We start from the raw sequence: 27,211 nt of genomic DNA, 5'->3' as shown, positions 1-27,211 counted from the left end.
GTGAGAGAGCCGCTGGAGCCAGGGGGCAGAACCCCCTGGGCCCGGGAGGGAGGAAGTAGAGATCAGAGAAGGCCAATAGGAAGGAAGGAATGGAGGACCTGGCTCTGGGTTCGGGTCCGAGTGGGCAGGAGGTGCTCAGGATTTCTGAGGAAGAGCAGTTCAAGGGAGGCCGAGGTCCAGATGTGGCCGGAGAGTGGAGGTGAGGAGGGGTCCCTCCCCTCTGTCTGGATCAGCTCTCCCCTGCCCCGCTTGCCCCCTGGCCAGAGATTGGGGTGTCTTGGTCCCCACTCCCTACCTTCCTCCCCCTCTTGAGTCCTGTCTCTGAGCAGTGAAAAGGAAACCAGAGCCTCCTTCCCTGCCCGTGTCTGGTTTCTGAGTTTCGGGGGCGGGCCGTCTCGGACAGCGACAGGCGTCCCTGGCTCCCGGGTCAGCTCAGTCTCTTCTCAGACCAGGACCTGGCGGTGCCCAATGCAGCGGTTCCTGCAGCTCCCGGGGGCCGCGGGGAGGGCGGGGGGCAGAGGGGCCTGTGGGGCTGACCAGGAGGCCGCCAGCCCCGTGCTGGGCCCTGAAGGTGGGCCCCCACCCTGGTACCAGGCCTTGCAGCCCGAGGAGCTGCAGGCCCCGGAGGAAGACACAGCCCCGGAAGCGCCCCCGGAGGGACCCTGCCCAGAGCCTGGCCAGAGCCAGAGCCAGCTGCTGAGGTACAGAGGACTCCTGGGGACCCTCTCCCGACACTGGGAAGGAAGGGGTGGGCAGCCGCTGCTCTTGGCTCAGGCTCTTTCCTGTCCCAGCTCCTCAGGAGGAGGACCCCCCTGGGATTTAGGGTCCTGAGGGCAGGGGGAGGTGTCAGGGGCACAGTGTGGGGGCTGAGGGCATGAGGGGGCTGAACTTAACTCCGGCAGCTCTCAGGGAGGGGGATAATGTTGTGATCCGACCTTGACCTGCCCCCCCCCACCCCCGGTCCTGGCTCAGGTGGGCTCCAGGGGAGATTCTGAGACAGGCTAAGGCCCACCTGGTAGATTGGGGTTCGGGTGGTGAGAGGGAGGAAGGTGTATATCAAGGGGGCGGTGAGCACGGGGCGCCTCGGTGCCAGGTTCTGCCCCCTGCCTGGCCCCTGGAGAGTTCCTCAGGCCAGGCCAGGGGACAGGTCAGAGTGAAGGCGGCGTAAGGGGATCTGACCATGGGAGGCTGGAGTTTCCAGGCTTCAGAGCCTCGCTGTGTATCCCTCGCTTCCTCTCCCTCTTGGGCACACGAGCTCGTGCTATGAAGACGTGGGGCCCGGAGTGGGCCCATCCTAGGAGGGAGCTGCTGTCTGTTAGTGGGCATTCGGGGGTCCTGCTCTGTGCACTGTCCACCCCCAGTCCCTCTGCTCCCTCAGTTCCCCTGGGCCTGGCCCGGAGCCTCCAGGGCCTGGGGTGCAGGCACTAGGCCAGGAGGCTGGGGCGGTATGGGCACCGCAGCGGTGCCCTGGGGCATTTGACAGGGGCCTGTGGCATTTCTGGGAGTGGTGAGGACGCCCGGGCGTGAGGCAGTCTGCTTTAGAGAACACCCAGAGCGAAAGGGGACCCAGCAAACTCCGGCTGCTCCTGGGGAGGTCGCCCCAGGCTGACCCCTCAGAAGGAGGCCAAAGGATCCATGAGGCTGTGTGTGTTTGATCCTAGAAGCCTCAGTTCATCCAGAATCTCAACCAGGAGTCCGCTGGACGCTGGGGAATGAGCCTGGAGTGACAGTTCTGTCCAAGGGCGTCTGCGTACGTGGTGTGTGGCGGAGGAGGCACGGGGGGCTGCGTTGTGTGGGTTGTGCGTGTCTAGATGAGGGCGTGGGGGAGAACGGAGAGGTCTTGTGGGGTGTGTCTGTGTTTGTGGGTGTCTAGGGATGTGTAGGGGAAGTGTGTGTTGGTGGATATGTGGGCTTACACGTGGAGAGTGTTTTTGTGGGAAGAGTCTGAACGGGGTGTGTGTGGGTCTGTGACCGTGGGTTTCTCTGGGGGCTGTGGGTGTGTGTCTGCAGAAGGCTTTTGGGGGCGTGTGTGGCTTTGCGTCTGAATTGTGTGTGTCTGGGGTGCAGGTGTGTCTGTGGGGGGGTGGGCATGTTATGGAGGGAGCTGTGGGGGACATATGGGAGTGTCTGTGCTACGTGTGTGGATGGGGCCGTTGGGGGGGGTGTTGCGTGTGTAGGTGTTGGTGACGTGTGAGTTGACCGTGAGGTGTACCAGTGGAAGGACCTGGCAGTTCAGTGGTGGGCGTTTGTCCCTGGGGACGCTGGGGCCCGGCCCTCCTTCCCCTCCCACGCGCCGCAGCTGCAGTGCTGTCCAGGCCCGGCTGCATGGTCTGTCCCTCTTCCTCTGAGCTCTGTCCCTTGGGAACTGACCTTCAGGTCTGTGTTTGGGGGAGTGAGAGGACCCTCTGGTTTGGGGGGCGTCCCCCATGTGAGGGAATTTTAGATCAACACGGCTGGGGCTGCACATCTTTTGCCTTCATGTGAAGCTAGCAAATCCTCTGTGTTCCCGAAAGCCTCATCTTTCTACTTCGCTTTCCTTCAGAAAATCTGTTCAGGAAAGACATTTCCTAAAAGCCTTGGGACATCCATCTCTTAGCCCCACTTCCGTCCTTCCTGCACGTGTGGAGGCGCGCAGGTGTTCCTGCAGGATGCAGCGGGAGCGCGGGCGGCCGTCCCGTCTTCTCTTCCCCTGCGCCTCCGTCGATGCGCATCTCCCTGCGGCGGCATCACACGTGCCTGCCTGCGACCGTCGTCCTGCTCTTCCCTGTTCTCACTGCTCCCCCGACTTCTGATTTTCTATTGTTTCTAAATGTTTCACTGCTTTTTAATTTCTACCGTTGATGATTCCTTTCTAGCCTGGGTCACAAGCTGCGGGTTATCAGAGTATCGCCTGGGAGAGGAGAGAACCGTGCAGGACCCCACACACAGCTGCTCACCACATTTTGGAACTGTTTTGGTGACACATGAGCACATCAGTTGTCCCACAACTGTATCAGCTGTGTACAGACACATTTTTTCCCATGAGTTTATTTGTAGCCCCTAGCCCCATGCTCCACTGAGCATGGTTGGGCAGGTTGTTCACTGCACAAGGGTACCTGGCCAAGGAATACCAGACTGTACTCTACTCATGGATTGGGGAGCTACAGCTCAGGGCTATGTCTACTTGGGAGGGCAAGCAGAGGGTGGCTATGCTTGCTGCAGCCGTGACAGTGAATGCTGGATGTAGACCTTAAATTGATATCAGTACTTCATTTTGAATATTAAATTTTAATTTGCCACATCCCCAATATTTTCCTTTCTGTTGCTATTGTAGACTGGATTGTGTCCCCTTCAAATTCCTGTGTTGGAATCCTAACCCCCAGTACCTCAGAATATGACTGTATTTGGAGAAGGGGTCTTTAAAGAGGGGATTATGTTCAAACGAGGTCTTTAAGGCTCTCATCCAGTCTGACTGGTGTCCTTATAAGAAGAGGAAATTTGGACATAGGGACACACAGGGGTGGGGAGACCCTGTGCGGACATAGGAAGACAGCCATCCACAAGCCAAGGGGTGAGGACTCCGAAGAAAGCACGCCCGCTGACACCATCTCAGACTTCTGGCCTCTAAAATTGTGAGAAAATCAATTTAGGTTGTTTAAGCCACCTGGTGGGTGATGCTTTGTCACGGCAGCCCTAGCAAACAAATACAGTTGCCCTATTTTTTTTTCTTTAATGTAATTTCATATACCAAAGTTAAAAAAAAAAAAAAATTAGGGGCGCCTGGGTGGCTCAGTGGGTTAAGCCGCTGCCTTCGGCTCAGGTCATGATCTCAGGGTCCTGGGATCGAGTCCCGCATCGGGTTCTCTGCTCAGCAGGGAGCCTGCTTCCCTTCCTCTCTCTCTCTGCCTGCCTCTCTGCCTACTTGTGATTTCTCTCTGTCAAATAAATAAATAAAATCTTTAAAAAAAAAAAAATTAAACCTTAGCCACCCGGTTACTGAGGACTTTATGACCTTGAAAAGAAAAATTTCCCCTTCCACTTCTATGATTAAGAATCATTTCACAATTAATCAGAGATGTGGAGTTTCTTTTGGCCTGAGATGCCACATGTGGACCAGCCCCATGCTTTGCTGCACAGCAGCTGTCCCAGCAGCGTGCATGTGCGGGAAGGAAAGGTTCTTCCTTCCACTGGTGGGTTACTTGTTCCTGATGTACCAATTCAGACCTATTGATGAAATTGTCCCCTAGGACTTTTGACCTTGTTTTTAGACTGGTACCATGGAGTTTTTGTCATTGCCCTGTTTTGTGTTTGCAGCTCCCAGAGGGTGAGCTGCCTGTCATTGCCCCATTGTTCTCTTCTTCCCCAAATTATTCTTTGGAGCTCCAGGCGAATTTTGCTGCCATGTAAGGAAGTTTGACAAAATGCCTTCATTGAAATTTCACTGGACAGTGCATGGAATTTATGTATTGGCCTGAGGACGACCTCTCTTCCTTTCAGTGGTGTGCCGGGGTCATTTATTCAAGTCTTCATTTATTTCTCCCAGGACAGTTTTATAACTTCCTGGAATCCCCATTGAATGTTAAGTGACAGCTCTGGCTTTTGTTCTGAGGGCATCTCAAGAGATTTCTGGAGCCCTGGGACCCGTCCAGTCCTGGGAGTTAGGTCAATCTGTGGAGTCCGGACCCAGGAACACACCTGGGCTGGGGCAAGAACATTCTGTCCCTGTTTGGACACTGACTCCTTCCCATGAGCTCCAAAGCTTTCCCTTCTCTCCAACTGGCCATTTTCTGGGTGGGGCCCCTACTTTTGGTACCCCAGACCTTTGCTCTTCCAGCTCTGGGTCCCCACCTGTAGGGGTTTCCTAGGGATCCCGTAACACAGAGCCCCAGAGTGCGTCGTTCAGAACAAGTGTGTTGTCTCACAGTCAGAGGCTGGAAGGCCAGAAGGCAGGTCTGCAGGGCCACGCTCCCTCTGAAACCTGCAGAGGGATCCTTGCCCCTTCCTGGCTTCTGGCGGTTTCCTGGCAATCCCTGGTGTTTCTTTTTTTTTTTTTTTTTTTTTTTAAGATTTTATTTATTTATTTGAGAGAGAGAGACAGTGAGAGAGAGCACGAGCGAGGAGAAGGTCAGAGAGCGAAGCAGACTCCCCATGGAGCTGGGAGCCTGATGCGGGACTCGATCCCGGGACTCCAGGATCACGCCCTGAGCCGAAGGCAGTCGTCCAACCAACTGAGCCACCCAGGCGTCCCTCCCTGGTGTTTCTTGACGTGGAGATGGATCACCCCAATTCTCTGCCTTCATCTGGCATCCTTTGCGTCTCTCTGTCCACATGGCCGCCTTCTTAGAAGAACACCAGAAACACTGCGTCGGCCATACTCCCGTGTGACTTCCTCCTCATTACAACTGTGGCAACTGTTTCCAAAGGGGGTCACCTTCTGGGGTCCTCGGGGTTAGGACTTCAACATCTCTTTGGAGGGGACCCAGATCAGCCCGTACCATGGGCTGGCCCCCGTTTCTCCCGACCCCAGTTCCCCTGCCCAGGTCCCTTCTTCCTGCCTGGCTCCGGACGGGTGCCCCCTGCTGACCTCCTGTGCCTCCCACACCCGCCAGGCATGACGACCTGAAGGAGATGCTGGACACCAACAAGGATTCCCTCAAGCTGGAGGCCATGAAGAGGATCGTGGCTGTGAGTGAGGAAGACGTCCTCGGGGTGGGGGGCAGGGATCAGAGAGCAGCTCCCCTCGGCTCCCTGCGGACCTCCCCTGGTAAGCGTGGGCCTCCCCGCTTTTCCTCCCCCTCCCTTGGCCCCACACCCCAGATGATCGCCCGGGGAAAGAACGCCTCAGACCTGTTCCCCGCCGTGGTGAAGAACGTGGCCTGCAAGAACATAGAGGTGAGCGCCTCCCGGGAGGGGTCCCCACGCTCCCGCTATTTGGGGTGAGGAGGACAGTCCAGCCCCCCGGGCTGGGCTTGCTCAGAGCGCCCTCGGTTCAGGAGAAGTCACTGTTTGCCTGGGCCCGAGCGGAGGACCTGGGCACACAGGGGACGCTCTACCCCCACGGGAAGAATTGGTGCCCGGGGGGCGCCTGGGTGGCTCAGTGGGTTAAGCCGCTGCCTTCGGCTCGGGTCGTGGTCTCGGGGTCCTGGGATCGAGTCCCGCATCGGGCTCTCTGCTCGGCGGGGAGCCTGCTTCCTCCTCTCTCTCTCTGCCTGCCTCTCTGCCTACTTGTAATATCTCTCTGTCAAATAAAGAAATAAAATCTTTATAAAAAAAAAAAGAAAAGAAAAAAAAAAAGAATTGGTGCCCGGGACCACAGCCCGGGTGGTGACATCTCCTGGGGTGGGGGGGGCGCCATCGCGCTGAGAAACCACCCTCCCCAGGTGAAGAAGCTCGTGTACGTGTACCTGGTGCGCTACGCCGAGGAGCAGCAGGACCTGGCCTTGCTGTCCATCTCCACCTTCCAGCGCGGCCTCAAGGTCAGAGGGGTCGCTTTGCCTCCCTGTGCCGGAGGAGCGGCCCTGGGAGAGGCTAGTTGGGGGCGGTGCGTAGCCTGGGGCCCCGCCCCTACCTGCCTGGAGTGGGGAGGGTCCGTGGCAGAGCAGAGGACCAGCGGGACCCTCATCGGCGGGGAGGCCAGCTCCCAAGGGCCGGGGGACATGGGGCGGGTGCCCAGAGGCCCTGTCGCTCCTCCCCTGAGGAGCCTGTGCTGATGGCAGCCACGAAAAGGAACCACCGAGCCCCTGAACATGGAGAGCCCTGGGCTCCCTGCCCCTTGGTATAAAGGAATTGTGGCCACAACCAGACAGAAGTCCCCTCCTTAAGGCCGACTCCGTGAGGGGCCGGCTGACCGGGTTCCTCGCCTCTGCGGGTCACAGCCTTGGCACCAGCGGGGGCTCCTAGTCTGGGTTTCTGTGGAGAACAATGACTCTGGAATTCGGTGAGGAGGACAGAAGGGTTTGTTGAAAACAAATGAGCTCTACCCAGAGGAAAACAACAAAGTTCACCCCTTAGGAGAGCTGCCTCAGGCGTGTGTGTGTGTGTGTGTGTGTGTGTGTGTGTGTTGGGTTCAAAGGTCAGTGCAGACGCCATAAACACATGACTGTCCATTTCCAGTGAGTTCAGTACAACTGGTCATTCCTCTAGCGTTGAAACAAGGTGATTAGGACCATTATACAATTCGAACAATCAGAAGCAATGATTAGAACCATTCATTTCCAGCAAGGATTCTCCCTTCTTTTGATCAATCCAGGCTGAGACTGTTTGCTTCCTTAGCAGCCCACATCTGTGGTTTGCTCAACTCAGACAGACCTCCAGTGGGCAGTCAAATAATCTAGGTCTCCCTACATCCTGTCTTAATGCAGTTGGTCCCTAGGACCCCCATGAAACCCTATTATAGTTCATTTTATTGGTTTAGCACAGCATCCAGTTCAGGGTGACTGTAAATTTTAATTCTTGTCCTCCTGATTTTGCATCTTCCTCAAAGATGTTGATAAAGTGCACAGACTAGGCCAGCAGACTCAGTCCCACTGTGTATCATGTTTCCAGGCAGATGCCAATCTGCTCATAAATCTTCCCCAAGTACAATGTTTGACCAAGATGTGGATCCACCTAACTATACAGTCAGCTGGCATTTTCTTACCTGGTTGGAAACGGTCTTATTCAATAGCAGAAGAACTTCTTAACACCCTTCATGTGCAAAGGGCTGTGGAGATACAGAGACAAAGCAGACATGAGTCCTGCTCTTCACATGCTTACATATGAAGTGAAACGAAAGGCCTGCATCAAAAATGGCCAGCCAGGGGCTACAAGACGCCCACCAATGCTTGCTGAAATCAAGATCCACAGTGTTGAAATCTACCAGCCTCATTACCCTATCAAAAAGGAAAATCCTTTTTTTAGTAACTTCCTGTGAATCCATAATCATTTCCAAATACAAGGGAAAAAACAGGTTAGAGCTGTAGATAGGATATGATTTGACTCTGTGAAAATACAGACTCCTGCTTTTTATTATGTTTTTTTTTAGGATTTTATTTATTAGACAGAGATCACAAGCAGGCAGAGAGGGAAGCGGGGGTGGGGTAAGCAGGTTCCCCACTGAGCAGAGAGCCCAATGTGGGGCTCAATCCCAGGACCCCGGGATCATGACCTGAGCTGAAGGCAGAGGCTTTAACCCACTGAGCCACCCTGGTGCCCACAGACTCCTGCTTTTTATTTATTTGTTTGTTTGTTTATTTTAAAGATATATATTTTTTAAAGATTTTTATTTATTTATTTGACAGACAGAGATGACATGATGACAAGTAGGCAGAGAGGCAGGTAGACAGGGAGGAAGCAGGCACCCTGCTGAGCAGAGAGCCCGATGTGGGGCTCAATCCCAGGACTCTGGGATCATGACCTGAGCCGAAGGCAGAGGCTTTAACCCACTGAGCCACCCAGGTGCCCCCAGACTCCTGGTTTTTAAATAAGGCTTCTAAACCATGTGTTTAAAAATCGCTGCTAGAATTTTGACAGGGATTACCATCATCGTGCCCTGTCATTTTGTGAATCTTCTCTTCCTCCGTTTTAGAACATCACGAAGGCACCTGTCCGTGTTTCGGCACCCCTCCCCTTGTCCACCATTCTGTAAAGTTCACGGCAATTTACAGCCAGCACAGCTGCTGTTGCTCTCCCATGATTGCAATGTACCATGTCTAAGGCTGTGCTCCTGTGTGCCCTGGAGGTGACAGGGCCTGTGCCCATCTGTTCTAAACACTGAAGGAAGAGGAAGAAGAGCAAATTCTGGGAGGTTGCTGGGGGGAAGGAGTATTAACGATGAACTCTGCAAAGGAGGCCGGTTTGAATTTGCAGGCAGTCACCTCTGGAATAAACACAAAGACCTCCCCCACCCTACATCCCACCCAAGGAGCAGGAAGTGTTTCAGGAACTCTAGGTATCCTGGAAGATTTTCCCTCTTCCACAACTGTTCTGGTGTCAGATTTCTGCAGCGGGGATGAGAGTCAGTTCCCTCAAGTGGTCCCCCTGCCCCCGGGTCCCTAAGACTGGCACTTCATTCAGGGAGGCAGGAACTGCTGGTAGCTAGGGACAGTGAGTTCCATGGACACGGCCATTCCGATCAGGCCACTGTGCTCTCTCAGGGCTCTGCCTCCACCTCTGCTCCTAGGACCCCAACCAGCTGATTCGCGCCAGTGCCCTCCGCGTCCTCTCTAGCATCCGGGTGCCCATCATCGTGCCCATCATGATGCTGGCCATCAAGGAAGCTGCCTCGGACATGTCACCCTATGTACGGAAGACAGCTGCTCACGCCATCCCTAAACTCTACAGGTACGTCCCCAACCTAGCCCTTCACTCCTCAGGGGGTGGCCCCAAGCCCCCAACCCACCCCCCCCCAGGCTCTCCCAAGTCTTGCAAATTGCCCTTCTTCTCTTGTACTTCGGATGGTTTGAAACGGTTTGGGGAACTGCTAGAGATGGAGGACAGTGTTGGTGGCAGTCACACGTCTACCAGGAAGGTTGGGGTGGGGCTCGTGAGCACAGTGTGAGCAGATACTGGGAAGGCCGGGGAGGGCGGATCGTAAATCGCAAACGTTTCTCCTTCAGTTTGGATTCTGACCAGAAGGACCAGCTGATTGAGGTCATTGAGAAGCTTCTGGCCGACAAGACCACGGTGTGTACATGAGCACACGGGTGGGTGGTGGAAAGGAGGGGCCCAGAGGCCCTCTGCCCTTCCTGTTCACACTCTCTTGCCCCTGTCTGTTCCCCAGCTGGTGGCGGGCAGCGTGGTGATGGCCTTCGAGGAGGTCTGCCCAGAGCGCATCGACCTGATTCACAAGAACTACCGGAAACTCTGCAACCTGCTCATCGACGTGGAGGAGTGGGGCCAGGTGGTCATCATCAGCATGCTCACCCGCTACGCGCGCACGCAGTTCCTCAGCCCCACGCAGAACGTGAGTGCACCCCGCCCCCAGCGGCGCGGGGAGGAGGGCGGCCGGGAGGAGGCGCCCACTGCCCCCACCGCCACCCCCGTCTCCGCCTAGGAATCTCTGCTGGAGGAGAACCCCGAGAAAGCCTTCTACGGCTCAGAAGAGGATGAGGCCAAGGGCCCGGGCTCGGAGGAGGCGGCCACCACAACAGTGCCCGCCCGAAAGCCCTACGTCATGGACCCCGACCACCGGCTGCTGCTGCGCAACACGAAGCCGCTGCTGCAGAGCCGCAGCGCCGCGGTGGTCATGGCGGTGGCACAGCTCTACTTCCACCTGGCGCCCAAGGCGGAGGTGGGCGTCATAGCCAAGGCGCTGGTGCGTCTGCTGCGCAGCCACAGGTGCGCCCCCCACCGACCGCCTGCCCCACCGGCGCGGGGAGGGGTGGCGGGGGGGGCAGCACCCCCACGCCCCGCGGGCTGACCTACATCCCCCCGCGCTGCCCATTTGGGGAGGGGTAGGCAGGCCCTCCCAGCTTTTCTCCGACCCTGGGTGCACACGTCGTGCCCCACTCTTTCCCCCTCCCCCCTCCCCGCCCCGTACTGACCCCGCTAGTGCCCACCCCCGACTGGCGCCCTCCCCTCCCTCCTGTTTGGTCCACCTCCCTTCCCTCGGCTCTTTGTCCCTCGCCCGGACGGAGGGCCCGGGGTACCTCTGACCTGTCTCCCCCATAGTGAGGTGCAGTACGTGGTGCTCCAGAACGTGGCCACCATGTCCATCAAGCGCCGGGTGAGCACGTCCTGCGTGGCGGTCGGGGGAGCGGCGCCTGTGGGTGCGGGCGGCCCGGGAACCGCAGGACCGGGATGCTTTAGCCGGGCGGAGCGTGGGAAAGGGCAGACCCCAAGCGCAGGACGAGGAGCAGGGCCAGGTCCCTGAGAGCCGCTGAGGGAGGAAAACCCAGAGAAGAAAGACGTGGTCACGTCTGAGAGGGAGGTGGGAGGACAGTGGGAGGCAGGAGGGAGTCTGCGCCTGGGGTCGGGAGAGCTGGGGGAGCTCTGGGAACGAGGCCCGCTGGGGCTGCGAAGGAGCGCCCTGGGGCCGCCTCTCTCGCGCCAGGGTATGTTCGAGCCCTACCTGAAGAGCTTCTACATCAGATCCACGGACCCGACCCAGATCAAGATCCTGAAGGTGAGTGAGGCCGGCTTTCCGCCTCCCTCCCGCCCCCACCCACAAACCTGGACATCCGCAGTGGCCACCGTGGTTCCTGCTTGGTTCTGGGGCTGGACCCAGGGCCTCGGAGTCCGAAGTGTTTGCTCAGGAAGCTGGGCTGCTGGGAGTGCCTTGGCCTATCATCTGTTAAACCTCTGCCACTTTTCACATGTAAAGTAACCTGATTTTCATAATAAACTAAGGAAGCAGACACTGTCTCCGGTAAAAAGGTAGACCCAAGGTCCCTAGCGCAGAGTCAGTTCTGCTGACTCCAGAGCTGCCCCTTTGCCCCCACTGTGGTGTCCTGTCTTCCACCCACCGTGTTCCTTTCCCCACACACCTACCCCCGTCAGGGGATCACGCAAACATACACCCACAGAAGTGTTGTCAGGAGCCCCTACCCACATTCCATTCCCGCTCTGCCTCCTCCTTACTGCGTAATTTCATTCAGTGGCAGTTAATCCCAACTCTGAACATCTACTACTTGTCAGTCACAGCTAGATCTCAGGGTACGAGGGATGGCAGACTCATCAGACACTTTGCCCATTGGAGCTTACAGTCTAGTGGAATGAGAGAAGACACTGAGCAGCTAATTGCAAAACATGTAAAAATCCATTTGAGAAATATGGTCAGAAAGAGAGGTGCAGAGGGCTGTCAGCACAGAGAAGGAGGCCCTGGTCTAGTCTGGTGCCAAGGAGGCTTGAGCTGAGGCCTGAGAAATGAATGCGAATTGTCTAGGCGAATGCAGGGACAGGAATGGCAGGAACTGCTTCACAGGGAGGATACAGTATATGCAAAGGCCCTGAGGCAGGAAGAGGTCTGACAAAAAGCCAGTATGACTGTGAGGACAGAGGTAGACAGCGATTGGCTCGTGGAGTTTTATAGACCATGGTACAGATGTTGCCCTTTATCCTAAAAGCAATAGGATGCTTTGTTTTCGGTGGAGGTGGAGGGTGATAGGCTCATGCTGTCTATCCGCGAACTCAGGGAATCCATTTAGGGAGCAAACTGGTCTTTCTGCATTTTGGACAAGTTTTACAGTCTGTTATTTCCTTCATCAGTTTAAGGATGGTGCAGGGCTGCCCGTAGGATTATTTCCCGGCCTGGGAAGTGTGTTTGGGACCAGGGGTTGTTGAAATACACAAAGCCCACTGGCCGTCCCACCCATTTTTTTGCCTCCCTACAGCTGGAGGTGTTGACCAACCTGGCCAATGAGACCAACATCCCTACTGTCCTGCGGGAATTCCAGGTACGGGCCAGGCCCAGCTCCCAAGGGAGGGACCCCGGAGAGTTGCCTGGAAGCTCCTTGTGCTCAGTGACAATCGTCCTGATAGGCCGCTCTTCTCTTCAGAGCCAGAAGTAGAGAAACGGTTGTCTTTGACCCCCTCCCAGTGTCTTCTGCTGGCTGTGGGCCCGGGGATCACTGTGGGATGGGTAAGAGGGTCGCTCCCTCTCCCAGAGTTTTGTTTCTGGCATGACAAGTCATTGAATGAGGGGTGACAGCCTTCCTGGAAGGCCACTCTCAGGCCTGCAGAATCATGGGGAAGGGGGTCACGGCCAGCAGGGGTCACTCTGTTGTGGTGTCCCACAGACCTATATCCGCAGCATGGACAAGGACTTCGTAGCGGCCACGATCCAGGCCATTGGGCGCTGTGCAACTAACATCGGCCGAGTCCGTGACACCTGCCTCAATGGCCTGGTGCAGCTGCTGTCTAACCGTGACGGTCAGTGCTGGTCTGCATGTCTGCCTTTGATGAGTGGAGAGCGTCTGACAGGCCTGTCTGTCCGGGCATGATGCATGTTCGTCTGTCCATCCACCTCAGCGTCTAAGTTTGGCCGCATCTCTGAGAGCCCCTGGAGGAGTGCAGGGGGCCGTGGAGGAGGGCTGAGGGTCTGGGAGCGGGACAGGCGCGTGCACTCCCCCGCGCGCCGCTGCCTCACCACCCGGGGCCCACATGCTCACTTCCCGGCTGGCAGAGCTGGTGGTGGCAGAGTCCGTGGTTGTCATCAAGAAGCTGCTGCAGATGCAGCCCGCACAGCATGGCGAGATCATCAAACACCTGGCCAAGCTCACTGACAACATCCAGGTGAGGGCATGCCCCTGCTTGCCTTCCCATCCCAGCTTCCTCCGTGATTTTAAAGCCCGGTAATTAAACACTATAGCCTTAATGAAATCAGCTTCCGTACCTTCCATCCAGGCTCTGAAAGGACCACAGGTGGAAAGAGGGGGGACCAGGTGACCCTCACGGGTTGCCCAAGCCTCGCTCTCCCCCCCGCGGGTCCCTTGCTGAGCTCCACGGCCTGTACCACGGCTCACATTTTCTCTGAAGCTCTGGCCGATGGACGGACCTCGTGTTTTTCTCTTTGTCCTGTGACATTGAAACTTTTGAATAAGGCATCCCTTGAGCCCCCGGCCCGTTTCCCGAGGACCCCACTGTTCATTGGCCAGCACAGATGGGAGGCATGGCATTTGCTTGGCTGGCCACGTGCCCACCCGCACGTCCACAAGTACCCGGGTCCTGACCGCTCCCGCACACCCGCAGGTGCCCATGGCCCGAGCCAGCATCCTGTGGCTCATCGGCGAGTACTGCGAGCACGTCCCCAAGATCGCACCTGACGTCCTGAGGAAAATGGCCAAGTCCTTCACGGCGGAGGAGGACATTGTCAAGCTGCAGGTCATCAACCTGGCAGCCAAGCTCTACCTGACCAACTCCAAGCAGGTGAGGAGGGAGAGGTAATCCCCGGAAACGGCCCAGGCGGGAAGCTGCGGACCCTCACCAGGCAGCCGGGAACTCCAGCATCTCTTTCTGTTTGAAGACAGAGTTCAGGGCAAATGTCTAGTGTCCCCACAGGGTCCACAGCTACTCCAAGGGCTCAAGGGCCAGGAAGGATGTTGGGCGGGGTTGAAGAGGCTCCCCTATGGGGCTGTGACGTCCGGTCTGCCTATGTGAGCGTTCCTCCCTGCTGCCTTGGGAACAGTAGGGCCGGACAGAACCACAGAGGAGTGGGCCTGAGGGAGGGGCCGGTGATGGAGGGCCCTGGTGGGAGAATGTGTATCCTAGGAGGTGGGGTCTGTCCGTCCTCCCAAAGCATAGCGGTGTTTGGCCAGTCTGTGCTAGGGACGTGAGGGTAAGTCTCTGCTTCGTCTGGGACGGTACTGGTGTCCATTGTGGTTCTCAAGGTTAAATGTTATGGGAGGTACTATAGCCAAGTGAATGGCTCAGCTAGGCTGGGATATCAGGATGGTAAAAGCCTGGTAAACGTCCAGCAAGCTGTGAGATGGTCCGAGGAGATTCTCCGAAGAGTAAAGTGTTAAACGTGCAGAGTTCTCAAGGTGTCAGAGAGTCCAAGCACTATGGCAGTTCCCACACTCACTGGCCCTCTCAGTTAAGTGAGGTAGGGGCCCAAAGCCAGCCCGCTGCCTGTGTTTGTAAATAAAGTTTTATTGGGACACAGCCACGTTCATCCATTTGTTTATTACATATGGATAATCTTGTGCAACAACAGCAGAGCTGACAAGTTGTGAGAGCCCGTAGGGCCCACAGAACCCAAAATGGTTACTTTCTGTCCTTCCTAAAAACAGCTGGGCGACCTGTAGAGCTGAGTGTCTGAGCAGGTGGCGTGGGTCAGCAGTGAGGCTGTACCCTGGAGATGGTGACATCCCCACCCGCCTGCAGGTGGCCTCTTCGCCGTCCCATCGCGTCTCCAGGCAGTGGCAGTCGTGTCTTCAGTGGCTCCTTTGGTCCTTGGTGGCTTTGCTGGGCCCCAGGGACTAAGCTGGGGAGGCAGGGCCATCAGGGGCTGGGACACGGGTCAGGATTTGGAACAGGCAGCAGTCCTGCGTGGAAGCAACGGGGGACGGGGTCTGTGGCTGTCGGTGTCGAGGGAGAAGCAGGCTGGAAAGCGAAACTGGACAGCACACTCCCTGAGTGACTATTTGTGTGCCTCCTTTGTTCAGAGGGGAGGAAGGAACAGGCGGGAGGGTCGTTTGGAAAGATGAAGCCACATGGCTGGGAAGTCACCCAGACGGGCTGAGGACCAAGCAGAAGCCCTGAGCCCCCAGATGGTGATGGGTGATGTCGGCATGTTCCTGAAGGCTGCTGTGTCCCCATGGCATTGCCCCAAACTGTCACTGTGAGCTACGGTGCACTTGCTCATTCCTTCTTTACCACAGATTTCTCCAGTGCTCCCAGTGCCTGGCACTGCGGGGGTGTCCTCGAGCACGACAGTGGATGAGACGTGTTTACGGGCCTCCAAATGCTCCCGGCCAAGTAGGGGAAACAGTAGGAGACACAGGGCAGGAAGAACCGTGGCAGGGTTGGCGCAGAGTGTGGGTGTGGCCAGCTGAAGCCGTCTCCCAGACAGGACGCTGGGGGCTGGCCCGGTCACGGCAGCCGGCACAGGCTGTTCAGGCAAATGGACGTGAACCTCCACGTGCCCTTCACCTGAACATGGGTCCCAGGCACAGGCCCTTTAGAACGGTTCTTTGATTCAGTAAAGAGCTTTTCTCCTCTCTCCGGTCCTCCCGTTTTCCACTTCTTTTCTTCCCAGCCTATCCTCAGAGTGCCGGAGGAAAGAGAATCGTTAGCATACCGGGAGGGAGGAGGTGTGGGGGTGCATGTGGATATTTGTGCAAAAGGGTGGTGATGCTTCCCCCTCCCGGTACCATGGGTGACATTCTGGGCTGCCACGGGCCACAGCAATCCCAGCCACTGCCCACTTACTGGTCTCTAGCACATGCCGGGTCCTGGCCCAGGCCAAGGGGCTGGACATAGCTGTGCCTTGTAAGCCTCAGCTGGTAATCAGGCTCCGGGCCAGAGGCCACGAAAGCTCTGATAATAGAGGTACTGACAGAGGACTGGGGGCCGCGGCCCAGGGCAGGTGGTCCTTACAGCACCTGGGGTCTGACACCTGGGGCAACTTTCAGCGGTGAGTTTTCTTCTGATATGCTGGCTGACATGTGTGGGGGGAGGGTCTGCTAGGAGTGTGGTGGGAGCCAGAATCTGGCCTTGACCGTGGATGGAAAATTTTGATAGAGTTCTGCAGAATTTTTAAAAAAAAAAAGTAATTTTTTTTAACGTATTATAAAGGTCATGCATGATCATTATCATTTGGAAAACCCAGAAAACTAGTAATTAAAAATATAAGTTAGCCATAGGTCTGCCACTTAGAAAAGATCCCTTTTAATCTTCTATTTCTTTAGCTCTTAAAAAAACATTTCTGGTGCCTACATGTAGTCATCCAAAAGTTACACAACCTTGTCTCGTTCAGTATCCTAACTTTTCCATTTCTGTTTCCTTCCAGTGCCTTTGTATTTAGAAGGCTGTTTCCCCGTTCACAGATCAATTAAAAACCCCACCTATATCTTCTCTAGATTTAGATTTTTGTATTTTCCGATCCATCGTAGTCGTTTTCTCTTGATGTGTCACAAGTCACAGTAAACCCAGGAGCTCAAGACAGTGTGGGTATTTTCTCACAGTTCTGCGGGTTGGGAGTCAAGGCGCAACTTCACTGGGTCGTGTGCAAGGCTACCTCGAGATGCCACTGAGGCCTGGGCTCCCGTCCGGCACTCTGCAGGGAAGGGTTCTCTTCTAGGTTGGCCTGGTTGGTGCTTAGATGCAGTGCCTTGGGATGGTGGGACCGAGGCCTCGGCTTCTTTCTGGCTGTTGGCTGGGGACTGCCCTCCATTCGAGAGGCCACCCTCAGTTCCTTGCCAAGGGGGTCTCCCTACACGGTTGCTTATTTCTTCCAGGTCACCAGGAAAAAAAGTCTCCAGAGCAAGGTTTATATAATGAAACTTAATCACGGAATTATGTTTTACCCCCATGACCTTCGCCCTAGCCTCTTGGTCAGAAGCCAGTTTCGGGTCTTGCCCACACTGACGACAAGACGATTACGTAAAGGCATGAGCCGCAGGAGGCAGGGACTGTGCAGGAGGACCTCACTATCTGCGTGCCACAGCCATCTAGAGCTTGTTTTCATATGTGAGGTCAGGATATATTTTGCTTTCGTATTTTGAAGAACCAGCGTCCCGGTGTGATTTAACAGGTGGTTCCAAGGTAGCAGGTGCGTTGACATTGGTTCTCAAAAAGGGGTCCATGTTCCCCAATTAAAAGTCTTCCCCCGGAAGCTGGAGGCTGCTGGTCCGTGGGAACCTCGTTCCGTTCTTGGTGCACTGAAGCAGGTCTCCTGGGCCTCTTGAGCTGCCCATGAGTCCTGCACATCCTGGCTGAGTGAGGGGAGGGTCTCGGTGGTGCAGACTGGATGCTAGGATTTCTGGCGGGTCCTTGGGGTGGGGAAGGGTAGTGAATTGTTATAAGCAAATCCTGCAGCGACAAGCGGGGGGTGAACCAGGCCCTTCCTGTGTTGGTTGTTGATGTGCAGTTAAGGCTGCGGACAGAGGGATCCAAACCCTTAACACTTCTTTCCACTTCTTTCTGGAAGTAGGCAAGGACTGGGGGAGGGGGAGAGTCTGGTCGGCCAGCTGGGATGTTTGTAAAGGGAATCAGCAGTATCTTGACAGTGGACCAGGTCGATAAGGGCATCGACCGGCCATGACTGGTCAGACGATGTCTGGCCCAGGGCGGGGAAGGTCTGTGATGAGGACCACTGGGCCGTCTGGCGCTGGGAGTGCTTACCTGTGATGGGCACAATGCCGTAGGCGCTGTTCTGCTGCAAGGGACTAAGTGGAAGGTGGGGCCGCCGACATCCCTGTGGGCTATGTCGTAGGTACAAGAGCGTCACAGTGGCTCTCTAGCTTTGCCACAGCCGTGGCTCTGATTCTTGGCCAGCAGCTGGGGGCTCTACCCCTCATGGACATCTTTCAGACACTCCCTCTGGGTCACCTGAGTTAGCCATGTCCTTGGCTGGATGCCTGTCGACGTCAGGAAGACCCGACTGGGTTCTGGACTCCCTCCGCTGCGTCCTGCTACCCGGGCACTCTGGCTGTGGGGCACGCGATCTGTGTACTTGCTGGTTCTGTCTTGCTCGTAAGCGGTGGAGACCCGGGTGGGGGCAGCAGCCTATGTCAGCAGGGAGGTGGTGCGGGGAAGCCGGTGTCTGGAGCCGGAAGCCGGAGTCTGGGCCTAGAAGCAGCACTGACTGACTCCTTAACCTGAGAAAAGTCGTTTCTGACTCTGCTGCTCCTCTGGAAGGGGGCCCTAGCCCCTGCCTCTCAGAAGGGCTGGGATGTTACATGGGAGCGTGTGAAGTGCCTTACACAGCACATGGTGCTGGAAGGCCTCCCTGAAGGACATCGGCTGCCTGTGATGCCATGAACGCAGGGCCGAGAAGGCCAGGATCAAGGCAGAAATCAAGATCTGGGATCCTGGGATGCGGCTGCCTCCACAGACCCCACAGGCCTCCAGCAGCCCCAAAGGCAGCTGCAGTTTGCTCTCGTCTCTCATTGGAACCTTCCGTGGGAGCTCACGGCCTCTGGAACTCTGGGCTGCTCAGAATATACCGTGTGGGTCAATGGGACATGAGGACAGCCCTTGCCAAGGGGATCCCCGTGTGCCTCCCGCACTTGCCCTGGCACCCCACAGTATAGAGGCTGGCCCGGGCTGGAGTGGGCAGGGTAGGAGCTGGGTCTGGAACAAGGGGACCCCCGGACTGAGGAATAATGGAGTCCATGGCCCAGAGGGAAGAGATTATAAAAGGGCGACCTCTTCGGTGGGGCACAGCAGTTGTCGGAGCTGGGGTCAGGAGTAGGGCTAGGGGCTTGAGGGGAAGCACAGAACAGTACAGCAGCGAGTGGGAGAGGCAGCGGGCCAGCAGGTGTTGGACTGCGGAATCTGCTGCAGGGCCCGCCCACCCCCGTGTCCCCACTCTCATCCCCAGACGAAGCTGCTCACCCAGTATGTGCTGAGTCTGGCCAAGTACGACCAGAACTATGACATCCGTGACCGAGCGCGCTTCACCCGGCAGCTGATTGTCCCGTCAGAACAGGGAGGGGCGCTCAGCCGCCATGCCAAGAAGCTCTTCCTGGCACCCAAACCAGCCCCCGTCTTGGAGTCATCCTTCAAAGGTGGGAGCTGAAATCAAGGGTGATCTCCTGGGGGAGGGGGAGGAATTGGTCAGGACCCCAGATCCGGCCCGTGCCCCTGAGTTTCCAGTCTTAGCCAGACATCAGGACCTTTGGAGAATTGCCAGACCCCCATCCCCAAGAGGGGACAGATTTTTAAATCTCTCAGGAAAGAGGAGGGTCCTCTCTCATTCCTGACGGCACCCTCTCTCTGCCTTACCTTCTGGATACCACAGGCTGGGCCTCTGGCCCAGATTCCTTCCCACTCCCATTCCGACTGCACAGCCTCCCCATGGGGTCCAGAGCCTGACCAGGCATGTCTTCTTCCTCCCCCTTGACCCAGCCTGGCCAGCCTCTTCCTCACAATTGCTATCCTCATACCAGCCAGGCCTTTCCCCAAGCCTGGCCATGCCGAGGCACACAGACCCCATTGCCCCGGATGAGAAGCCCCACTCACGTGTCGGCCTCCCCCCAGACAGAATCAAGCAGATGGGCCAGCAGCATCTCTGGGCCTGGAGCCCCCTCCCACCCCCTCTCCGCCCTCCTCCACAATCCCACCCACCCCATCCCTCAGCTCGGGCTCTAGTCAGGCCAGACAACCTTATCTCCTGGCACGAGGTCCTCACTTCTGGCTGGAAGTCCCTAACAGGACACAGCCACTGCTTTCACCTGCCTAGCTGGGGGGGGTCCAGCTGTCCACCCGACCTGGGAGATAACTCCCCCAGGGCGTTTCCTAATACCTCCTCCTGCCCTCACCTCTAACCCTGCCCCCAGACCGGGACCACTTCCAGCTGGGCTCACTGTCCCACCTGCTCAATGCCAAGGCCACAGGCTACCAGGAGCTCCCAGACTGGCCAGAGGAAGCTCCAGACCCATCTGTGCGAAATGTGGAGGTCAGCGGGGGTGAAGGTCGAACTATTGTGTTTGGGGGGCGGGGGGCGGCGCAGGTAGCGGAGCACCCGGCAGTGCTGGCCTGGCTCTCCTGACACCCTCCCCACATGCAGGAAGAAGATCTCTCCCTTATCGAGACCCACGTGGGCCTGTTGGGCGAATACACGGAGGTCCCCCTGCCCGTGTGCTGTGCTCTCTCCCTCCACCCCATGCGGCCCCTCCCCTTCCCCTGGTGTGCTGTAGCCTGCTTCCTGGTTCACAGTTCTCCCTGTGTCAGCGGCAGCCCCTCCCCTCCCCTCCCCATTTTTCTCTCTTGGAGACCGGACCAAGGAGGGCAGGGTGTGAGGTAGAAACCTCGTGCTTTCCTTCCTCCGCCCCAACCATGATTCGATGCTCCTCTCGCCCCACCCCCATTTCCAGGTACCTGAATGGACCAAGTGCTCAAATCGAGAGAAGAGGAAGGAGAAGGAGAAGCCCTTCTACTCGGACTCTGAAGGGGAGTCAGGCCCCACAGAGTCTGCAGACAGCGGTGAGGAGATCAGCAGAGCTGGGGTACCGTGGCCCTGGCCACGTGTGTGTTCCACATGGTTTCACACGTGCAGGGGGTTGTGCAGCTGCGTGCGTGGTCCTGTATGTCTGTGGGCCCAGGGGGTGGCACGTCACTTTCGAGTCCATCTGTGTCCTGGTTGGTCCAGGTGACGTCTGGGGCCAGGGGAACCTCGGGGGGTGCAACTTCCCTACTGAGTCATGGTGGGATCCCAGGGCCCCTGTTCTGGACCCAAGGGGGTCTGCACACAGGGAGGGGCCCTGAGCCGGCTCCTCCGCAGACCCTGAGTCCGAGAGCGCGTCGGACAGCAAGAGCAGCGGTGAGAGTGGCTCCGCGGAGTCCAGCAGCGAGTCTGATAGTGAAGACCAGGAGGAGGAGAAAGGGAGGAGCAGTGAGAGGTAAGAGGGGAGCCAGCCAGGTGGCTGGTGGGGTTCAGGGGGTCTCCTCTGGAAAACAAGGGGGAATGCTCAGCCTTAGCCACTCTCCTAAGAGCCCCTGAACTTCCTCCTGATCTGGTGGGGCCTGCAGACCTCCAGTCCACTCCCAGGATGGCTGCTGTGGCTGGCTGCAGGGGTCTCTGTGCTGGGCCTGCCCCCTCACGGGGGCAATGTGGAGAAACAGTCTGGGACCAGGGGCCCAGGCACAGGAACCCACATGTGACCTCCACTGGCTTGATTCCCCTCTCCTCCCTCCCACTTTCCTGGGCTTCTCCTGCTCTTCTGGGAGGCAAGGAGAGGTGTCCAGGCTGGGCCTGAGCCCTATTTGCCCCCTCCTCTCCTCCAGTGAACAGAGTGAGGAGGAAGGTGGGAAGAGGAAGACCAAAAAGAGGAAGAAGGTGGCTGAGGGACAAGGAGATGGTTCATCTTCAGATGAGGGCAGCGACTCCAGCAGTAGCTCCTCCGAGTCTGAGAGGACGTCAGAGACAGAGGAGGAGCAGGTGGAACCTGCCTCTTGGCGGAAAAAAACAGTGAGAGCCTTGGGCCCGGAGCGGGGCAGTGGGCTCCTGGGCCAGAGCCTTTCCCATGTCCTGGGCCAGGCCCAGTCATCTCCGCGCCATCTAGAACAGACCATGGTATCACCTATCCAACCCACAACAGGCCAGGTTCTCTCCTCCCACACCTGCATCCCATTTTTCTCTTTCAGCCTCCCAGTGGCAAAAGTGCCCCGGTAGCCAAGGAGATCTCCCTGCTTGACCTAGAGGACTGTGAGTTTGGGTAGTAGAAATAGCAGGGGAAGGAAACCTCGGGAGGGTGGCTTAAGAAGGTCCATGGGAGCTCTGGATTAGGTTCCTCAGATCTCCAGGGTAAGAGGAGGAGACAGAACACACTCCTGGGTTTGAGAGGGCAGCGGGACAACCTCCCCAGGTGTGGGGTTGGAATCTAGGAGTGGAAAAACACCGGGAGGCCCTAGGCCACCCTGAGCGTCGCTGTCCGCGGTGCTGAACCGTGTGCTCCCTGAGCTCTGTGCTCTCCACTCAACCCAAGCCAGTTCCGCATTGCCTCTCCCTCATAGCCTTCCTCATCTCCTCCCACAGTCACCCCGGCCAGTGTCCAGCCTGTATCTCCCCCTACAATTGTGTCCACCAGTCTGGCTACTGACCTGGAGGGCCTGACACTCACAGACTCCCCACTGGTGCCATCGGTGAGTGGGATGGGGGAGAGGGGGAGGGACTCTGGGTCAGGGACACATCTGTGGTGCATCCTAAAGTGTGGATTTGTGTGTGGGGGGTGAGATGTAGGGGATAGCCTTGAGTCTCCACTGCTCGATGACCCTAGGTGAGAGCAAGGTGGGACAGGCCCTCTCCTCGTTCACTTCCACACTGGCCCTCCTCCCCTCCAGCTGCTGAGTCCAGCATCAGGTGCTGGGAGGCAGGAGCTGCTACACCGTGTAGCTGGCGAGGGGCTGGCTGTGGACTACACCTTCAGCCGTCAGCCTTTCTCGGGGGACCCCCACATGGTGTCCGTGCACATCCACTTCTCCAACAGCTCTGAAACCCCCATCAAAGGCCTGCACGTGGGCACACCCAAATTGCCTGCTGGCATCAGCATCCAGGAGTTCCCTGAAATCGGTACGGAGGGCCTTGGACGTGGTGGAGGAGGCGGCTCCTGGGCAGAGTCAGTCTTTCTGTGGCTGCTGGTGCCCTCCGTGCCGGGCCAGGGTGTGAGGGCTCAGAGAGGGCATCTGATATGATCATGCCCTGGTAGACAAGATGACTAGGAAACAAGCAAGTCTGTATCAGGGCAGAAGGTGCTTGAGGCCTTGGTGATTTCAGGACTGACTTAAATGGGGGAAGAGGATGGGAGAGTATTTAGATTTAAGGAGAAAACCAGGAACCATCTCCCAGGGGCCCAGAAGGTCAAAAGTGCATGGTGGGGTGGTCAGCTCTGACAGTGGTGGGTTCCAGACCTATTAGGTGATGGTGTTCCCCCCTCCCCCTTTCCCTGCCTCGTACCCGCAGAGTCCCTGGCACCTGGAGAATCTGCTACTGCTGTAATGGGCATTAATTTCTGTGATTCAACCCAGGCGGCCAACTTCCAGCTGTGGTGAGTATCTAACTCATGGTGGAGCAGGGCAGAGGATGGGGAGAAGAGGGAGCAGAACTGCAGGGATATGTCATGTGCTTCCGGCTGTGGAAGCCATCCCAGGCCCTCAGATCTTCTCTCTTGCTCTCTTACTGCCTTCGGGCAAAGTGGGAAGTGAGGGGCAAGACTCTGGCCTCATTTCCTCTCCCTCTGTCTCCTCCCACCTTTGCAGTACCCAAACCCGGCAGTTCTATGTCTCCATTCAGCCACCTGTCGGGGAGCTGATGGCTCCCGTGTTCATGAGCGAGAATGAGTTCAAGAAGGAACAGGGTGAGTGCTCCCTGGGGTAGACGGGGAGGGGCTTAATCTCGTGCTGGAGGAGCCTCCCCAGCTTCAGACAGAGCCTCAGAACAGAGGCTTCACCGAGGGTGGGGCACATCATTGAGGCTTTGGAGGGAGGGGGACTCAGCCAGGGAGAAAATTCTAGGCCAGCATTCCAGCTTGGGGGAAATATCATGAGTACGTGTCAGGGAAAGTTACCAGGAACAGAGGAGAGTTTGGTTTGGGGCTCAGGAGTCCACAGCACAGAGGGGTAGTCAGAACAAAATTGAAAAGGAAAGGTCTGCTCTAGTTTCTGGATGCCTGGGTTGCTGTGCTACAGGATTTCAGTCCCAGAATTTGGGAGTTGGAAGGGGTCGCCAAAGCTACCAGGTCCACCAGCACTGTGAGGAAGATTAGGACCGTAGACCTCATTTTCCTAGCCATGGAGGGTCCCTGAAGGTGTCTGAAGAAGGGACCAGGTCCCTGAGGAATGGACCAAGGGACCTTGGCTTCAGCAAGGGGAATCCGGCAACACCAGCAGCAGCTGGGACCGCCCTGGGGAGCCTGCGGCAGCCAGAGGCAGGACAGCTTGGAAGGAGAAGCATGGGGCTTTGTGAGTGCCCGCTCGATAATCTGACCCCGCCACTCCCTCGGTGTGTGACCTTGGCTTAGATCCTGTCACCGTGTATAAGGCTGTTGCACTAGATCTGGTGAGAGAGGTTGAGGACCGGGATGAACATCCTGGCAAAGGCATTGCAGGGCTGGGGCAGGGAGTGGTGCTGGCCCGGGGGCAGCTGAGGGCCGCTCGCTGCCCTGAGAAGGAGAGGAGGGAGGTGTACACAGATGGCAGGGTGGCAGGGAGAATGGCAGTGCCCTTGCCTAGGCCAGGAGTCGGCAGCCTTTTCCTGTGATGGGCCAGAAAGCAAATGTTCTAGGCTTTGTGGGCCATGTGATCTCTGCTCAATGACTCAACTCTGCTGTTAACACAGAACAGCCACAGATAATGTGTAAATGAATGAGTGTGGCTATGTTCCAATAAAATTCTATTTATGGACACTGAAATTTGAATTTCACATAATTTTCATATGTCGTGAACTATTAAGCTTTTGATTTTTTTTTTGTGCCCCGCTCCAACACTTAAAAAATATAAAATATATCATGGGCTGTGGGCTGGATTTGGCTTGCCCACTGAAATTTGCCCAACCCCTGATGCCAAAGGAGGAGGAATGGGCTCTGCAGGGGAGGAGGGAGGAGCGTGGTTGGTTCCAGATGAGCTGATGGTGAGGTGCACAGGGCATGTTTGGGAGCTGGCTCTTTGGTAAGTGACCACAGGTGTGGGTCTGTGCCCTGGAAACACCTCTCAGCTGGAGTCAGGAGCAGAGGTGAGAGCTGGAGCTGTGAATGAGCCACATGTCCCTGGAAGAGAGGTGGGTGGGAAGGTGAGGCCAGGGAGCGTCCTTGAGGAAAATCTGCGTTCTTCAGGAGAAAGAGGGGAGGGATCAGAGCAGGAACAGAGTGAGAGGCAGGAGACCCCAGGGAGGAGAGAGGACAGAAGACTGTCCTGGGGTGGGTGGCTACAGGCCAGGATGACCCAAGACCTTCTGCTCCATGTGATAGGCGGCTGCTGCCCACATCTGAGAGCAGGTCACTGCAAAGAGGGGACAGAGGCAGCGGGTGGGAGGAGGCCAGGGCTTGAGGCAATGGAGCCCTCTTGGGAGGACTTTGGCCATGAATGGGGAGGGAGACACAGCGACAGCATGACAGAGAGGACTTTTTAAGGACTCAGACCCTTGGCCAGGGAAAGTAAAGGTACAGGGGCACGGAAATGTCATCACTCCAGAAGGAAGGGGATGAGGGGCAGCAGGAGAGGGAGGGCCGTTCTCAAAAGGAGAAGAATGGGGGCAGCAGCAGAGGGAGGACAGAGGGGCTGCAGGGAAGGCGGCAGGAGGTCACACAGCTGGCCGTGTGTGGAGGTCACACAATCACCGAGTGTGTGAGTGGAGAGGAGAGCTCTGGCCTGCAGAGTGAGGGATTGTGGGGGCTGTGAACGCCCGGGGGTCCGGAGCTCGTGCTGCAGGTGACATGAGAAGTCCGTCTCAGAGCCTCGCGTGACCACTGCACTCTGGCCTGTCCACTGAGGACCAGTGCCTTGACCGAGAGTGTAATAGCCCCCAGCGATCTGTTTGCGGGGAGTCAGCTTTCTGGAGCTGGGAGGGACCTGAACTCGGGTTGGAGGGCCAGCCAGGAACGACCAGAGCATGTGGGGGCTGGGGTGGAGGACACCGCTTCGAGCTGACTGGCCACCAGGTCCATGGGCCCTCCCTCCCACGGGGCGGGTAGTCCAGAAGTCTGATGGTGGGCAAGGGCCAGATCCGTCTTTGGTCAGCAGCATGGCTAGAGCTCGGGGTGGGGAGGCTGGCTTCCCGAAGCGGGGTGCGGTCCAGGACGGAAATAGCCCCTCCTTGAGTCTGAGAGATTCAGACCCACTTTTAGCCTGAGACCTGTCCAGCCTGTTCCAGGGGGAACTCAGTGGAGGGTGCTTGGACAGACGCAGGTGCCAGTCTCTGGACCCAGCATGGCCTCTGCCCTCACCGTGACCTTTGCACCCCACCCCAGGAAAGCTGACAGGCATGAGCGAGATCACAGAGAAGCTCACGCTGCCAGACAGCTGTCGCAGTGACCACGTCGTGGTACAGAAAGTGACTACCGTTGCCAACCTGGGTCGTGTCCCTTGTGGGACCTCTGACGAGTACAGGTAGCGGCCACCAGCACAGGGGACGAGATGGGCTCTGGGCAGGCCTGCTCTGCAGGAGGGCCCCCGGCCGCGAGGCTGAGCCCCCGCCTCTGCCCTCACCCCAGATTTGCAGGCAGGACGCTGACCAGCGGGAGCCTGGTCCTGCTGACCCTGGACGCCCGGCCCTCGGGGGCTGCGCAGCTGACCGTCAACAGCGAGAAGATGGTGATCGGCACCATGCTGGTGAAGGACGTGGTGCAGGCTCTGACCCAGTGATGCCCGCGGGCCGGGACTTCTCAGCCCTGCTCGTCTCTCCCTCGTGGCACTGGGCTGCTGGTCCCCACCCTTCCTTCTCTCTCCCTCTTTTCTTCTCTCTCTCCTAGCAGATTCCTCATGCCAGATAGCACCAAGGGTGGGGGTGGTGGAGCTGTTGCCCTCTGGTCATTCCCAGCCCCCCTCCCCCAAACCCCCCCACCGTAATGCCCCTTCCCACGGGTTCCACATGCTCTGTGCAGGGGGAACCCCTGACTGCGCCCTTGTCTTCTCGGCTTTCTGCAACTGTGTGTGTAGCAGAATCCCAATAAAAAGGCTTCTCCCTATATGCTGCCTCAGCTTTCCCTCCTTCTGGGCTCTGTCTGAGGGGGACGGGGGCAAGCTGCTCTGAGCAGCCGTGTGACTCTTGTGAATGATCATCGCTGACTTTCTAGGGGAGGTTGGGACTCACTCCCATAGGTGACTCTGGCCAGACTCCAAGGTGACCCTCCGTGAGTCTCCAGGCCTGTGTGTGGAAGAGACCTCCAGGCAGGGGTGGGGGGCCGAGCTGGAAGATCTCCCTGTCCTTGCTAGCAGGTTCTGCAGAAGGGAGGCCTCTCTGGTCACTGTCAGTCCCCATGGATTTCCCTCACGGGCCCTTGGGAAAGACCGCTAACGTGGGGGACTCCCCGACATCGGCGTGGGGTTCGGACTGTGTCGGCAGTGGGGCCCCTGCCTGGCTAGAGCGCTGACCCAACCAGTCGCCATGGAGGGGCGGGAGCGGGAGAGGTACGGCAGCGTTCCCAAACAGCCTTGT

The 27,211-nt window shown here is 57.4% G+C and overlaps 1 protein-coding gene across 2 annotated transcripts in view; it reads left to right on the top strand.

Moving 5' to 3' along the window:
• Window positions 1–26,721, top strand: part of AP3B2 (adaptor related protein complex 3 subunit beta 2) — a 29,255-nt gene extending 2,534 nt beyond the window's left edge. Inside the window, exons 2-26 of one of the 2 annotated variants that reach the window (XM_044230722.1) lie at window positions 5,589–5,664; window positions 5,797–5,871; window positions 6,360–6,455; window positions 9,140–9,300; window positions 9,576–9,642; window positions 9,740–9,922; window positions 10,013–10,296; window positions 10,630–10,684; window positions 11,012–11,083; window positions 12,291–12,353; window positions 12,696–12,828; window positions 13,082–13,191; window positions 13,648–13,824; window positions 19,031–19,130; window positions 19,902–20,020; window positions 20,439–20,547; window positions 20,846–20,963; window positions 21,349–21,532; window positions 21,709–21,769; window positions 22,100–22,206; window positions 22,405–22,633; window positions 23,024–23,108; window positions 23,320–23,417; window positions 26,025–26,163; window positions 26,268–26,721. In XM_044230722.1, coding sequence (XP_044086657.1) covers window positions 5,589–5,664; window positions 5,797–5,871; window positions 6,360–6,455; window positions 9,140–9,300; window positions 9,576–9,642; window positions 9,740–9,922; window positions 10,013–10,296; window positions 10,630–10,684; window positions 11,012–11,083; window positions 12,291–12,353; window positions 12,696–12,828; window positions 13,082–13,191; window positions 13,648–13,824; window positions 19,031–19,130; window positions 19,902–20,020; window positions 20,439–20,547; window positions 20,846–20,963; window positions 21,349–21,532; window positions 21,709–21,769; window positions 22,100–22,206; window positions 22,405–22,633; window positions 23,024–23,108; window positions 23,320–23,417; window positions 26,025–26,163; window positions 26,268–26,418 — 3,052 coding nt within the window. In that variant the 3' untranslated portion in view covers window positions 26,419–26,721. Of the gene's footprint in view, window positions 1–5,588; window positions 5,665–5,796; window positions 5,872–6,359; window positions 6,456–9,139; window positions 9,301–9,575; window positions 9,643–9,739; window positions 9,923–10,012; window positions 10,297–10,629; window positions 10,685–11,011; window positions 11,084–12,290; window positions 12,354–12,695; window positions 12,829–13,081; window positions 13,192–13,647; window positions 13,825–18,943; window positions 19,131–19,901; window positions 20,021–20,438; window positions 20,548–20,845; window positions 20,964–21,348; window positions 21,533–21,708; window positions 21,770–22,099; window positions 22,207–22,404; window positions 22,634–23,023; window positions 23,109–23,319; window positions 23,418–26,024; window positions 26,164–26,267 lie in introns of both variants that reach the window. The other variant, XM_044230721.1, reaches the window with a different exon arrangement.
• Window positions 26,722–27,211: the final 490 nt, after the last annotated feature.

Source organism: Neovison vison, chromosome 13, assembly GCF_020171115.1.
Source record: "Neovison vison isolate M4711 chromosome 13, ASM_NN_V1, whole genome shotgun sequence".
Taxonomy (NCBI): Eukaryota; Metazoa; Chordata; class Mammalia; order Carnivora; family Mustelidae; genus Neogale; species Neogale vison.
The sequence above is the reverse complement of the archived record's forward strand: the minus strand, read 5'-3'. Positions and strand labels throughout refer to the sequence as shown.